The sequence below is a fragment of the Hylaeus volcanicus genome, chromosome 7 (genome assembly GCF_026283585.1).
Source record: "Hylaeus volcanicus isolate JK05 chromosome 7, UHH_iyHylVolc1.0_haploid, whole genome shotgun sequence".
Taxonomy (NCBI): domain Eukaryota; kingdom Metazoa; phylum Arthropoda; class Insecta; order Hymenoptera; family Colletidae; genus Hylaeus; species Hylaeus volcanicus.
The window spans coordinates 5944696-5959590 of record NC_071982.1 but is presented as its reverse complement, the minus strand read 5'-3'; the positions used below and the strand labels follow the sequence as shown (position 1 = coordinate 5959590).

Below are 14895 nucleotides of genomic sequence, written 5' to 3'. Positions count from 1 at the left end.
TCCCATCACGAACGCGCCGCGGATCACCGATGAATTTCGGATCATAATTTTAAAACGGAGTTTCACAGAGAGTTGAGCGGGGAAGGGGGGGGGGGGCGACGCTAAAATTCGCGTTTATTCCGATCGTACGCGTCGATATTTATGACGAAGGACGTCCTGCGTCTGAATGCGAATCAGGATTTATTTAGGCCAAAAGTCATCCCGTAAGTGTCAGCGTTTGCGTTAATTTGAATATTGGAGAAGTAGGATGCTTGGGAATGGGAAATTCACGAAAAGGGGCAATTTTTCGGACTGTCGAAATGGGACCTAACTCCTCGGAAAACTCTGAAACAAATAAAGAATTCTTTGCAAACAAACAGAGGCATACTTCGTCGAGTCACAATAGTTACGGTTCACTCTTTTCGACGGTTTAATTCAATAGCTAATAAAATTGGAAGAATAAGGGGACAGTCTAATTAAAGAACGACTCACTTAAATATTCTGCATTTTGAGTCCTTCGTAAAGAAATAGAAACATACCTCGTCAAACCGCATCGTGGCTCGGTAGGTACTTCGCTGCCCTCCCTAGACAATTTAATTAAATCTATACAGGATGTCCTAAAAACGGTGGAGGTCCTTGAAAGAGGTGGTTCGGGGGGTGATTTGAAACAACTTTTTTCTTAGCGAAAATGTTGTCCGAGGCTTCGTTAAGGAGATATTAACAGAAAACCCGGACCAATCAGAGCGCGAGTTTACGGGTGGAGCGGCCGCAGTAGTGAAGGCTACACGCTAGACAGCCGCAGTAGTGTAGACTACGCGCTAGACGGCCGCAGTAGTATAAGCTACGCTCCACCGGCGTACTCGCGTTCTGGTCGGAGTTTGCTGTTAATATCTCCTTAACGAAGGCTCGGACAACATTTTCCCTAAGGAAAAAGTACATGTTTTTTTGTCTTTCTTAGTCGGCGTGACTGACGCGTAGCTCGACGAGACGAATCATATTGTATAGAATAAGAATAGTATTCCATGCGAGCGAAACCGCGTGGCACAGCTAGCAAATAATAAAACTGATCTAGTAAACGTCAAAACAACCTGGTAAAAAAAGAACGACACATTTAAACGTTCCGGAACGGAAAGGGTGACCCCGTCTGAATCGGAACGGCACACCCTGGCAACCGTCGAAACCCAGGGATCAACATCGGCGGTCCACGGACCCGTATCACCTCCAGCCCCGTATTTTTCATCCTCCAGGTCGGTTGCTGTCGGCATCAGCAACTTTCCCAGCTCTGGGTACTTGGCAATTAGATGCTGAAGAGGAACGCTCCCCGCGGAGAGGATAACACGACGAAGGAAGCCGCAACAGTGGACCCAGGCGAAAGTTTAAGCTTTCTCCAGGGGGTATTTTCATCGGTCTGTCCTGCACAGTTACCCCGGGCTTCTTCGACGTCTCTGACCAACCCAATCCGCTCTGTTTGAATTCCGTTATCTACCAACAGGGCAAATACAATGCTGCCTCGATAGCCAACAATTTCTCGTGGATTTGTGTACTCTGACCTGCAACTCTACCGCCACCGGGTATCAGTTTATGTCTGCGTTTCGAGCGGGTGCACGATACGCTACAGCGATCGTCTTGGAGATACTTTTTAATTTCCAGGCTTGTGCGCCGTCCAGGAATCTTGGGAAAATCCGAATTGAAAGAAAAGAATCAAAGTAAAAAACATAAGCACCGTGCGAAAAATATACTAGGAGTATATTAGAAAAAGTTAATTCAGGAGTTAATTCTGTGCTTTCGTGTTCGATCATTTCTAACTGTAGCTTAAATAAAAATACTTATCCTCTGTTTACTTACTTAATTAAAAATATTTACCCTCCGTTTACGCTCTCTAGGAATTCGTGACTGAGAGAAAATTCAAAGTTGCATAATTTTGCTTTATAATAAATAAGCGACGAGTTCAGCATCAGAAGGCACGGAATTAATTTATTCACTTAATGTATTCGAACACACGACCTTTCTTCGAATATAAAATTAAATTCTTCGATAGGGTGCAGTTCTTGGTATTTATCGGATCACTGATCGTCGAGACGATTATGCTGTCCGTTCCACGTAATTGTGACTAAATATCCGACGAATGGTGAAAAAAAAAAAGAACGAATAAAAATAAAAAAAAACCGGTGAGCTCGTCGGAAATTCAGTTGATCCTGAATCAGCCCGGATTTCACGATCGATGAGCATCGGGGAACAAGCGACTCGAAAATAAATCCCGCCCGGGGGAACGTGATCAAGCGTCGCAGCAAGCCGGAAAGTATTAACGCGACAATAACAGGCCGCAACGCGGCGGAAAACCGAGTCGTTGAACGTTTTAAATAATCTCAAATCGGTCGACACGAAAAACCCGCCTGGAAACCCGTTTTTACCAACTCGAGTCGCTATCAAATCGCCCCAAACCTGGTAAAACACGCTATAAAAATTTGACGGTTTCAAATCATTCTGTACTGTATGTAACTAGCTCTTGTAACTCGTTAATAATGTTTGTTATATATATTTTTCATCTGTTCGTTTACTCTTCTGCAAGTCGAATTTTTTTTACAGACAACTTGCAAGGCAGTTCGATATTGAATGGTCGCTGCTAACCGTCGTCGACATCGTCATTTCTTATCAGAGACATTACACAGTTAAGATGTATACGTCGTCTGTTGAATTAATTGGATCTAAATATTGTCTTTAGTCCGATAACAAAAATGAATCGCATTTCTTTTTAAGTCACCGCTAATATAAACACCCGCGCCGAAACTCGAGTTCGACCGTTGGGGTGTCGGTTAGTTGAGAGAAAATCTGGATAGTGAATGTGGCTCTGCATCTCTGACCCTTCGAGTAGAGTCAGAACAAAATTCATCTAATTAAAACTATAGTATTTTATTTTATTGCATCCACCCATGATCTTACATCGTCTCGTAGAAAAGTTATAATAATTTTATAAAATCTCCATAGATCAGTACGCGTTATTTTTGTTTTTTTCATTTTTATTCCCATAATTCTACACTTCGTGAACACAGTTTTAGAGGTTATTTTTACGAGAGAAACAAAACGCGAATTACGGTTACGCGTGAGTCACGGTGTATAAATGGAGGCTCGTTATCGATGTCACCAAACCCGAGCATCGAATTCCTGGCATTTTTCGACAATTTAATTGCTGCACGCGTAACACGAGAGCGAACAAAACGCCGCAGACGAAGCGGGGACGGAAAGATAAAAATGCAACAGCTTCAGGTGTTGGATAAATAAAAAATGTCCGGGTGTAAATATTCCCGGCGAACGTAGTCCTTTGAAGTGTAAAATTCATATGATCGTCCTGCTGGGTATTTCGAATGCAAATGGAGACGTAAATAAATGACGAAAAAACAGATTGCCAGAGAAAAATAAATTGTTAACGGTACACTTGACGATAAACCTACCGACATTTTGTTTGTACATAGTTCTGCCTCGATCTGTTAAACGAATAATCTCAACGACACTTTTTTCAGTCGATCCATTGTATAATAATTTATATACTGTATGCAAAAAACTGCATAAAAGTTTGAAAACTGTGGGAGGTTCGGTGTTAATGCGAACGAACCACGTGTGCTAAATTAAATTATCGCATACTGGCAATAATACCTTTAAATTAATAATTAAATTAAATTAAATTAAATTAAATCCCGTTTAAATTCGTCTGATTAAAACTTCCGACCATAAAGCTCCGAACCAATCCTGGAAAAATTTTCGCATCAACGTTGCAAGCTCCTCGTCCTCCTCGCCCTTCAATTTTCACTGATCAAAAGGGCGAGCACAAAAGGAACCATTTTCGCAAAATTAAATTCTCATTTCAATGCCATTCAACAACGCCCCATCCGTCTCTTCCTCCCGTAGTTTAACTCTCCGAAAATCGTTCGCGCGGCTTTCACAGCGAAACAAAAGCAACGGGGTCGGTGGAAGGAAAAAAAGAAAAACAACAAATAAACACAAACAAAAAGAAACGCGAGAGTACAATAGCGTTCGATTTTATTGGCCCTCTCCCGATACGCGTTACCAGCGCGCAACGTTCGCCGACGCGCACTCCAGGGAATCCCCAGCGCGTTTCTCCATACTCCTCGCCTATCATACAGGGTGTCCGCTTTATAAAAGCAACGACACTTGTCCCGAATGGCTCGTGTTCGCAGACAGGCCGCTGAGAAATCGAGGGGGGTGGGGTTTTCGAATAACAACGGATTTTCTTCTTTTTTCCGCCTCCGTTCTTTTTTCTTTTTTGTCGGGAAAATTTAAACAAACGGCGATCGATAGAGGTACCCGTTAAACTTTCCAGCGCCGTTTTCACATATATCCGCATCGATTTCTTTTTCATTGATGCCTTACGCTTGCGTTTATTCGAAATTTTTGAATTTCTGAATTGCATTTGTCCAAAGTGTGCCTCCTTGGGTTGCCCCACCATCTTCGATTCCGGTAGTCGGAGGCGATAACGAATGCGTCGCTGGGGGGCGCCACGTCAGACCCGCCATAGTGCTGCAAGTTTAAATTTGCACTTGGCACCTGATTTGCTGACGTTGCAGGGCGGCAGGAGCCAAGAGATAAGCGCGGGGAAGGGTGGAGCGGTATAATTTGCTCGATTATTTAATAGCTCGGTCTGGCGCCTGGCTACAACATTGAGCAGCCTGGTCCCGGCATTCTCCAGTTGCAATCTATATTAAAGCCTTCGGAGGCGGATTGCTCATTAGCGGATTAACGAGAAGCGTCCGTGCCAAACTTAATTAGAGTTCGCCGCGCGGTCTAGTCAATTATAAACAATAAACTACGGGCCGCAACTACCAGCTGCGAGCAGTCGAGGATGTCAAAGTCGACATGGAGCCCATAGAGAAGATTATGGCTTGGTGTATGAACCGGACCAAGAAATGGTGATTGGAGTTGAGAACATGGGGTTCGCGGGGTTCATAGTCCGGGGGTGATTTGAATTATTGAGGATTCAGGGTACTTATAGCTTCAGGGATCAAAGCATGATGTACTTGACGGGCTATGGCCACTGTCCAGGTTCTTGTGATGGAGCTTGTGGGCCATGTAAGAACTCACCAAGGTGGAGGAAGCATTGTAGGGGTTGGTTGATAGCCTGTAATTATATCAGGGATTCTAGTGTGATCCTCGTTGGAGCCCATGATATGGTCCAGGCCCTTACAGCAGCTCGAGGGATCAAGGGATGATCTACTCGATAGCCTACAATGTGTTCTAGCGCATAGCTTACGATGTGGTCCTAGCGACAATATCAGAAATCACTGGCATAGTGTCAGTATGGATCAAAGTGTGATCCATATGACGATGGGCCAGGTTCTTGGTCTATAGCTTATGATCCAAGTGATAGTATCAGAAATCACTTGGCATTTGAGGTCAAAGGATGATCTGTATGATGACGGGGAAGAAAAGAGCAATATACCAAGGATCAGAGTACGATCCTCATCACAGCCTCTAATACCTCTCAAGCCTTATGCTACCAGCTCGCAACTGCTACATCAGAAATCACCAAGCGATAGAGATCGCCAAGGGCCTCCGATCGTTGCGCAACAAATCACCGTGTAATCCCGATCAGTCTGCGACACCTGGTGACGTAATCCAGATTACCGTATCGCGATGCGGTCCAAGCTCGCGCCGTAATGGACGCCGGTGGCAGCCATCATCGTCCAAAGGGACTGGTCAGCCGCGAGGCGACCGGCTGGCTCCCCATCGCGTGGAAACCGAAAAGTATTCTACTCCTTCGCACCTGGGGGACTGATTGCAATTCTTCTCGCATGTAAACGTCCCGTCAAGGCGTAAACGTCGCTGGAATCGCTTATTATCGTGCGCGATATCGGCCGAGCTAATAGAGTTACCTGGCCGCCGCTCCACCGCCCCAGGCTGACGTGACGCTGGACGGAGGAAGCCTAATTGCGTTTCGCCTGGACGAAATCGCGGGTTTCCGTGTCGCGTGGAACGCAGAAGCAGCGGCGGACGGAAACCCTGGGCTTCCGAACGTATTCCAAAAAGGGAAACGAGACGAACGTGACGATGGACAGCAGATTTTAAGGACTGGATAAATCTAAGATGCTTTTTTTACTCGGACCTCTTTCTCTTTCACTCTGTCTCCTTTTCTACGTTCGACGCTCGACTCGAGCCAAATGTAAACACAGATTGGAAACGTCGACTGGATAATTGCAATGTTGGGTGTCGATTTTCTTGCCCTTGTCTAGTCTTTATTGTATTCGACGTCTGGGGTTTTGAGAACTTGACGGCCGCTCAGCAGGAGCTTGCTTATGCGGTGTTTGCGCAGGTGTACGAAACATCGAACGCCTGATGTTGTTTCGGATAGTTCGACGTAGGATTGTTGGATAGTTGGATGGCTCGAGACGATGTTCGAGCCTGCGTAATTCGCGACTGGGACGAATCGGTGAATGGTGCGTTGGGGAGTTGCCTAGGAAAACACTTGCACCTCGAATAATTGTATAGTTTTAACGAGTGGCTAATTCTTGACGAATTTTACGAATTTTGTTTTCCTGGGTTTTCTGTTATTAATTGGCGGATATTCGTTACAGGTAGAAACGACGATGTCGAGGACCTGGACCCTGACGTTCAGGATTACAGCAACGCTGAGGACTATAACGACGTGTACGACACCACCACCAATGGGTAAGTTGTACGATTCAACAGCTAGTTGAATAACAATCTTCGATATCAAAATGGAGAATAAAAAGGTGTATTAAAAAGGGGAGAATTCGAGGGGTTGATAGATTGGTGGCAGGTGAAGGGAGGCAAGGATTTCGTATGATGGAAAAGCGAGCAAGGGATGCCGCAGGGCTTAATAAGGAAGCAGCTCGATTGGTTCGATTCGAAAGCTAATAATGCCGCTTTCCGTGCGTCGTGGCACTGCGAAGGCTCTAGGCGTGATTAAATTTGAATTCTCTCGTTCCTTCTGACAGGCTAATTCGAGGAGGAAGCGTCGATAGGGCCAATCGAAATTCCGACGATCGAACTTCGTCTTCGATTCAAATTATTTCGTGGGACAGAACTTTGTCGAGCCTAATCCCCCGGGTTAGGATTTCGGAAATGAAAAGATTTGGCCTGGAAACGAGGACGCTTCTCAGATTGTGCCACGGATAGTCGCATTTTTATATACTTTCATATTTTTTTCTAAATCTCTATATTTATACAAATTTCTCCATTTCCATAAAGCATCGAATAACCCTTAGGGGCACATTTCACCACCCCCGTTTTTGTATTTTTTCTATATTTCTCCATTTCTACGAATGTCTCCGTTTCCACGAAGCACGGGTGATTTTTGGGGCGCGTCGATCGTCGAGGTTCGCTGGCCGGTAATGGCGCGGTAATGCGCCAAACGCAATTGAAATTACGTGTCGTAACCGATCACGGCAACGCATTATGGTTCGCGATATCGTGCATGCGCGGGTCGACAACTTCCAGCCAGCTGCATTATTCCTGAGCGCCACGTGGCTCCATTAATATTGATGCACCGACCGATTCCGTGCAACCCCTTCTACGGGGAATGTCGAGGGGCGAGTTGACAGAGATGCTGGTAGACGTCCCAGCGACACGGGGGTTTATCCCTCGACGGATTGCGCGGGATCCGTTCTTCCTCGACCCGAACGTTGTTTGAATAAAGTTATCTCGCGATGATTATTCAGGTAATTAGTTATATCTAACGAAACTTCGTCACCAGCCACCATGTCTCGCGGAATCCTGCGACCCGATAACTCCCAGAGAGGGCTCCCTGAAAGACACACAGTGTTAGGAATCACGGAAACTGCGTTTCTTCGTCTAACCACGCAAAGCGGAGCAATAACTTTGTCTAAAGGAAAACTATAGTTTTTAAATATTTATGTAGTAGCCATTAATGGCATTGCAAGTGGTCCTCGAAACAGTGCAACTTTGTCCCCGCAAGTTTTTTTTATAGGAGTGTAAATAAGAAGGATATGCAAGGTAGACAACGTCATTGCCCCATCCTGTATATTTATTTTAAATGAAAAGAATAAACACACGCGAGTCTGGTTTACGAAACAAAAATGATATGGTCCGTCTATCCGAATATTGTTTGCATATTCATTTTTTAGACAAGTAGGCGCACTCGCGACTCCAAACGAACCGTATTCGAGAAAAGCCGGCTTCTCGATGATCCAGCGGTACGAACGCCTCTTCAGTCATTTGCATGGCGACTTCAAAACGTTGCTGCCGGAGCTGGGGACAAGACCGATCCCTCAACCGAGGTTAAACGTTGCATTATTTATAGAAACCCTGCGAACGCCTAATCCCCGTCTGAGACGGTATTCTGAGTGCTTAAAACTGCCACCAAAGGAAGTGACGTAACGCGGTGGGCGCGTCGAACTGTTAACGATTCCTCGACCCTCTTATTCGCCATGTTTTAACACCTCCTCCCGTGCAAGGGCGAACTTGTAAGCATGCTTGCTCGGATGTCGAGCTTAATTCTGCGTGGGTAACGACTTGATCGAACGTTGCGTGGAACGTGAAAAGTGGAAGCGACAGCGAAATCTTTAATACCGTCGCCTTATCAATGAATCATCCCCATTAGTAATAAATCTACTTCTCGATTCCGTAAAACAGTGCTGATAAGGTATAGCACTTTGTCGGTAAGACTCGGTAACGTAGATCACCGAGTCGATAAGACAGGCAGTTCTCCTGGTAATGTAAACCACTATCGATAAATCCTTCGGACAGTTTGGGTTCTACGTTACCGAGTCTTGTACGATTCAATATTTTTGTATCCCCCTTCGTCTCGAACCGAGTCGATAAGACAGGCAGTTCTACTGGTAATGTAAACCACTATCGATAAATCCTTCGGACAGTTAGGGTTCTACGTTACCGAGTCTTGTACGTTTCAATATTTTTGTATCCCCCTTCGTCTCGATAAAAATTAAAAATCGAAGGACGAATATTGACAAACGATAAAATATAGTTGGATTTTCTCTGGAAAACCGGGAACGCATAAAGCCTCTGACGAACGCTCGGTATGGCAGTCAAAAGCCGGAAAATTGATCCACGCCGTTACATAATTTTCACGCGCTCCAGCCAGCGTTGCGCAACCGTTGTAAAGCGTGCTGAAATTTTAACTCGTTGCCATCGTTTAATAAACGATATTTACGATCGCCGGCGGTGCTCGTTCTAAACTTTCGACGCTCCGTTACAACCCGCGAACGTCGGGAAAACCAAAACGATTCTCTCATCCGTATACCATATTTTTTATGGAATTCTCGTAGGATATTCCGAGTCCAAGATGGGGCTTATTAAATTCGAATTGAAATTTACGCTATGGCCCCGTGCTTCCACTGTCGCCGTTCCTTTTCATTCTTTAAGAAAACGTTGTAAAATATTCGCGTGAAATTTATACGAGACATTTATTTTCGTTTTTACTTCGTTTTTATACCAATGGAACTTTCTACCTTCAAAAACAATTATTTCTGTACGTTACCCTCGACCAGACACTCGCGCTGAAGTTTAATTAAATGTATCGCGTGTCCATGTTTCTGCTTACAATTTTTACATTTTCATCGAGGCTTTTTTCGTTATGCCGTTGCAAAAGGACGAGCCCCTCGTCTGTGAAACGGCTGATAAACGCCTTCTCAAAATGCATGGAGCAACTTTGCATGGTAAATACAGAGGAAACGCCGAGCCCTTTTTTGGACCTCTTTTCCTTCACCCCTCTCGTCTCCTTCAGCGGAGTATTTTGTGGACGCTGTTAATTTCGTTCGTGTCGTTTGACGTCGAAAACCGCGGAGAACGTCGTTGACGCATACACTAGTAATTTCAATTTTTCAAAACTTTTTTGTCCCCTGGTAGTTCCATTATCCTCTAATGGCGGCGCATAAAATTGACCGAGACGCTGATGGAGGGCGATCGAAAAAATCACGAACCGTGTGAAGGGTGATGAAACTCCCCTTGGTGTCTCTGTGCGACCTTTACAGTCGCACGATACCAATGTCGTCTAGTATAATATCACAAATAAAATTGTGTAGAATGTAGGTGCTTAGAGATGAGAAAGTGGTACACAATCGGTAATGAAGAGCACTCAATCGATAAGCTTGCTCCGCCGGTAAGGTACACCAACCAATCGATAAATCGAGGTTCTACGTTATCGAACCTTGCGTAATACATCGTAAACATTCGCAGAAATTAAGTTTCGCAATGGAATGTTAACCAACCGTTGCGCCAAGAACGGTCAATGCAGTTGTGGAGTGGTATACAATCGGTAAGGAGGAACACCCCGTCGTTAAAGCTCGGTAATGAAGAGCACTCAGTCGATGAGCTTGCTCCGTCGGTAAGGTACACCAACCAATCGACAAATCGAGGTTCTACGTTATCGAACCTTGCGTAATACATCGTAAACATTCGCAGAAATTAAGTTTCGCAATGGAATGTTAACCAACCGTTGCGTCAAGAACGGTCAATGCAGTTGTGGAGTGGTATACAATCGGTAAGGAGGAACACCCCGTCGTTAAAGCTCGGTAATGAAGAGCACTCAGTCGATGAGCTTGCTCAGCTGGTAATGTAAACAAATCTGTCGATAAATCAAGCCTATGTTTCGCAATGGATCAAAGCGACGTTGCCAGTCCACGGCGTCATTAACAATTGAAGCTAGTAGCTGCGCCAAGAACGGTCAACGCTGCGGGTCACAGGTGCGCCAGAACTTGCCCATGACTTACCGATCGTAGCTTGATTTATATTCAATAACCAGCGGGGTTAGTTACTCTCTGCGCCCGTGTGCAATCATGTTCTCCCGTGTAAACACGCCTTGATACACGGCTCGCACGCCTGTCCGTGCATTTCAGAACCGACCCGCACACAGGCGTGACTGGGCAAACTCGATGATTGGCTCCCAGCGCTAGGGTAGTTTCTAGTTTACGTGGTCCTCTGCGGTCAAGTTGTTTCCGAAGTAAGAACGTGCCGCGTCGCGCATGATATTTTCGAGATGATTACGCTGCCAGCGTCGAGAACAGTCGTTCGGATAATCTTTATCGAGGTTATGTTTAGATTTTTCGAGGTTATGTCGCGGGTGGCGCCACTGTGGACGCTGATGCAAAAATCATCGAGAAATAGTAACGTTACTACCGATCGTCGATAAATTCCGAAACAAGTCTAGAAATGTAAACAGTGCTCCAGTGGCTGGTTCAGTAGGGAGGGGGATACTCGACGCGAACCCGCACAAAGAAACACGAAACGACGCCCGACGGAAGTTTAATTCCATCGAATTCGGCGTTCGATTGAATTTCAAATTGCCTGGAAAGTCGCGGAAGTCGCCGGGACTTGACGAAAATTCAATTAACCGTTTCCGCGCGAAGGCAGACCCTTTTTTCCCCCATGGAATTTCACGCGCTCGTTATAAAACATGAAAGAAGTCCCGGGCACGCGTTTTGTTGTCGAAATTGGCACGACTGAATGGCCGCGTCGCGAACAAAGAAGCAAACGAACAAATTTCCAACGGCGCGGAGTTTAATTAATCGCGGGGCAACAATTGCCCTGACTCTGCAACTCGTTCCTCTGTGTTTCGCTCCAAAAGCGAACAGAGGCTGCGTGTATACGCGCGCATGGGTCTGACGTGAGTGGTTCAGGAGCCCTTTGCATAATCATCGTTCATTGTCGCGATTCGGCTCGTCTTGACAATAAAGAAGTTCGCCTAACGGGTGTTCTGAATATTAACCTCTCGAGGGATATCGACGCACGTGTTTACGTTTGCTTGTATAATAAAACTATCGTTATTTGTATCGATCTTCTCGATTAAAATTCTGATCAATAGGAGAGTCAAATATCACGCGAAATAACTCCTCCGAAAAATTCCAGAATAACTTCTACCCCGAAAATACCATCACGTTCCTTTGTACTTCTGGCACGTCACCATTTTCCTCAGGGCTTGACACGGGCGAGAAGGATTTTTCCCGCAAAATAGTCGCCGTTGCCTGGCTATAAATCACGCAAAGTGAATTAACGTTTCCACGGGTTTCATGAACGACTCGCGAACCGTAGGGGACCGGGGAGGGGGGGGGGGGGGGAGGAGGCAGAGAAAAAAGAACGAAATCTTGGGCAGTCCATTTCCAGAAACACTCCGGTAAATAGCGCGACCCAGGCGATCGTATATCACCCCCGCGATAAGGGGAAGTCCACACGGTACGCGTTATTTCGCCAGGTTGCAACGGCAGAAGGGTGAGAAGAATAGGGTTGCCACTCCCATTAACATATTCATACTTAATATTCCATTCGCGACGTCCAGGCAACAACTGCACGCCCCCTCGGATTTATATTGGTCGAATATACACGCTTGCCTCCCCGCGACCTCTTCCCGTCCACCGGAAGTCGCAATTGATTGCAACTTCCACGAGCGGTTTCCTCTCGATTCGTCGCAGCATCCTCCTCGATGCACTTGAACGGTATCTTCAATGGCGAAAACAATTTCGCGGCCACCATGTTTGCTATCGTCGAGGTTTGTCGAGGGTGGAAAAAAGTCTGAGGACTCCCGGGAGGATAAACTATCATGGCGGACTGATGGCGGCCATATTGAATTTGGGTTAGTTGGTTTTTAACGAAACTAACCTAAAAAGCGCTTTGAGTGGCTCGAAGAACGATCGAATTCACGAGTTCCACGATTGTTTATTTATCATAGACGTTAACCGACACCACGTCTCCATCTTATGTTTTGTTTTTTAAGTGGTACGGCTTTTTCTGTGGTGTCGATATCGATACAGATTTTGAAAAAATAGTTAAGAGACAGCTCCCAAAGGAGAGGTTCTCGGACCGTTCCAGGATCCCTGCATCATTGGCTTAATCAAAATTCCTTTGTTGATCAACTGGGAACTTTCACTGGCTACCCCCGATAAAACCCAGCTCCTTTAATGATCCCCATTTGAAAGTTACATTGTTAGCGGCAAGCCTGGATGAAATTACTCACCGGCTATCGATCTGCATGTGGGAGGTAACGAGAGCCCTCGAGGGCATCTGACGTAAGATCATCGTTCCATAAAAATCAATCAAGGACACTGGCAACCGTCCGTGACCGTTGCTCGCAATTTATTCCATTGCCAGTTGTCCCTTACAAGCGAATTTAAATCCGTTCCATTCAAACACTCGTCCATTTATTATCGAAGAATTTTCAAGTCGGGGGCTAGCTATTCGACGTTGAATTTGACGTACAGCAACTTTCGAACGACACTGTACCTTATAATGTATGCCTGTAATACGCGTCGTAACAAATTCCGTACATCGAAGGAAAATGTTTCTCCGAGGAAGCGGCTCTAGCAAAAATGTTGCTACAAGCATAATGATCGTTGCATTTTCATACGTCGCGCGCTTCTATGCCTGTAATCATGCTAAACGGAGCGTGTAAACCGACAGGTGATAAAAAATGTAGCCCACGTTCTGAACGTTCTTTTTTTGGTCAATTTCTCGCGACAACATGTTCCTCATACATTTCAATGAGGCCTTCTCTAACGGGTGCTCGGAAAGAGAATATCGATTGAAATTTCTCTCTCGAAGAAGTAAGGGAGAAGCTTTCACTCGTTATACTCGCTGTATTTTCTATAAGAAAAAAATATTTTGCAATGATTAACGATAGTCTGCTTCATTTTATTTGACGCGAACTTTTCGTTTGTTTACAGAACCGACATGGTAGTAGCATCGGGAGCTAAAAGCGGTACGTTGAAGTTCATACGTACTCTGGCGAACATTTCAAAAGACGCAGGCGGTGTCGCTCACATGCGATGCGAGGTCGTCGGGGATCCCCCGCCAACCAAGATCAAGTGGTACAAGAACGAAGCACCACTCGAGGAGAAGCGACCAAAGATCACCATTAAAAAGATTCACGCTCAGGTAATACCTCCGAAAAAAAACTAAGAGAATTACTTTTAAAATAAATTGTCACTTCTAATTCAAGCGACGGAATCAGCAGGTCCCTGTTTCCCATTAGAATTTTAATTAAAAATAAAATGCCCACCCAGTATACGAGTAACGATCAAATCATCAAAAATCAAAAGACTTTAATATGTTTTCGTTAGGCACACGAAGACGCCGCAAAGAACATCGCCGGAAGTAGATTGAAAATCACCAATCTGGACGTTTCCGACGTTGGATTCTACACTTGTCGCGTGACAAACGGCAAGGATCAGATACAAAGCGAGGGAACGCTCCGAGTCGACTCGTCCAAGAGCAGACACGGTGAGTAGCTACGCACTTGATAAGGTAGAACACCTTGTCGATAAGGCAGGTAGCTGTGCTGGTAATATAAAACGCTCTGTCGAACAATCAGGGTTCTACATTACCGAAGCTTCCCCTGATCTCCAATGGAGACGAACAAAACGCGCGGAGATTTATCCAGGGATCGTAAACTTGTCAATTCGTCGCACAGAAATTCCCTTTTGACGTCTGCTCGTCGAGAACGCGAGGGGAAATTGATTCCCTCGGGTGTCGTGATTCTCCTTAAAAAAAATAACGTACGAAAATATCCGCTTCGACGGCCTTCTAGAGCTACCAATTGGAACAGATCACGTTTAATAATTGAGACAGATAACTCCTGTATTCCAGATTCCAGAAGACATGGAAAATTTTGAAAAGGGATAATAACCAACGTTTGAATCGCTAAATAAAAAACTATCCCACGGAACGGGGATCCCCGTCAAAAAAGATGAGCGAACCGTCAGAGGCGTATTACGGTCCGTGTCGGGGCTAATTCAGCCTCATCCCCCAGGTGGGCCACGTCGCCTCTCATAAGTCGGTATTCAGCCGGAAAGTTTTCCCCGCGTCTCGGGCTGGAATTTCGTGAGCGGAAACTTTCCCAAAAAGCTCTTGTGCCCAGGAGCGATGAAACAAAACTGACAGCGTTCCTCTGACGAAGTTATCGGGGGACAACCCTAA

The 14895-nt window shown here is 45.4% G+C and overlaps 1 protein-coding gene across 1 annotated transcript in view; it reads left to right on the top strand.

Annotated features, from left to right (window-relative positions):
* Positions 1-6551: 6551 nt before the first annotated feature.
* The window catches only part of LOC128879843 (tyrosine-protein kinase transmembrane receptor Ror), a 40821-nt gene continuing 32477 nt past the window's right edge, over positions 6552-14895 (top strand). The window contains exons 1-3 of the mRNA XM_054129368.1: positions 6552-6657; positions 13644-13854; positions 14040-14199. Of these exons, the coding sequence (XP_053985343.1) occupies positions 13651-13854; positions 14040-14199 (364 nt within the window). The 5' untranslated portion in view covers positions 6552-6657; positions 13644-13650. The remainder of the gene's footprint in view (positions 6658-13643; positions 13855-14039; positions 14200-14895) is intronic.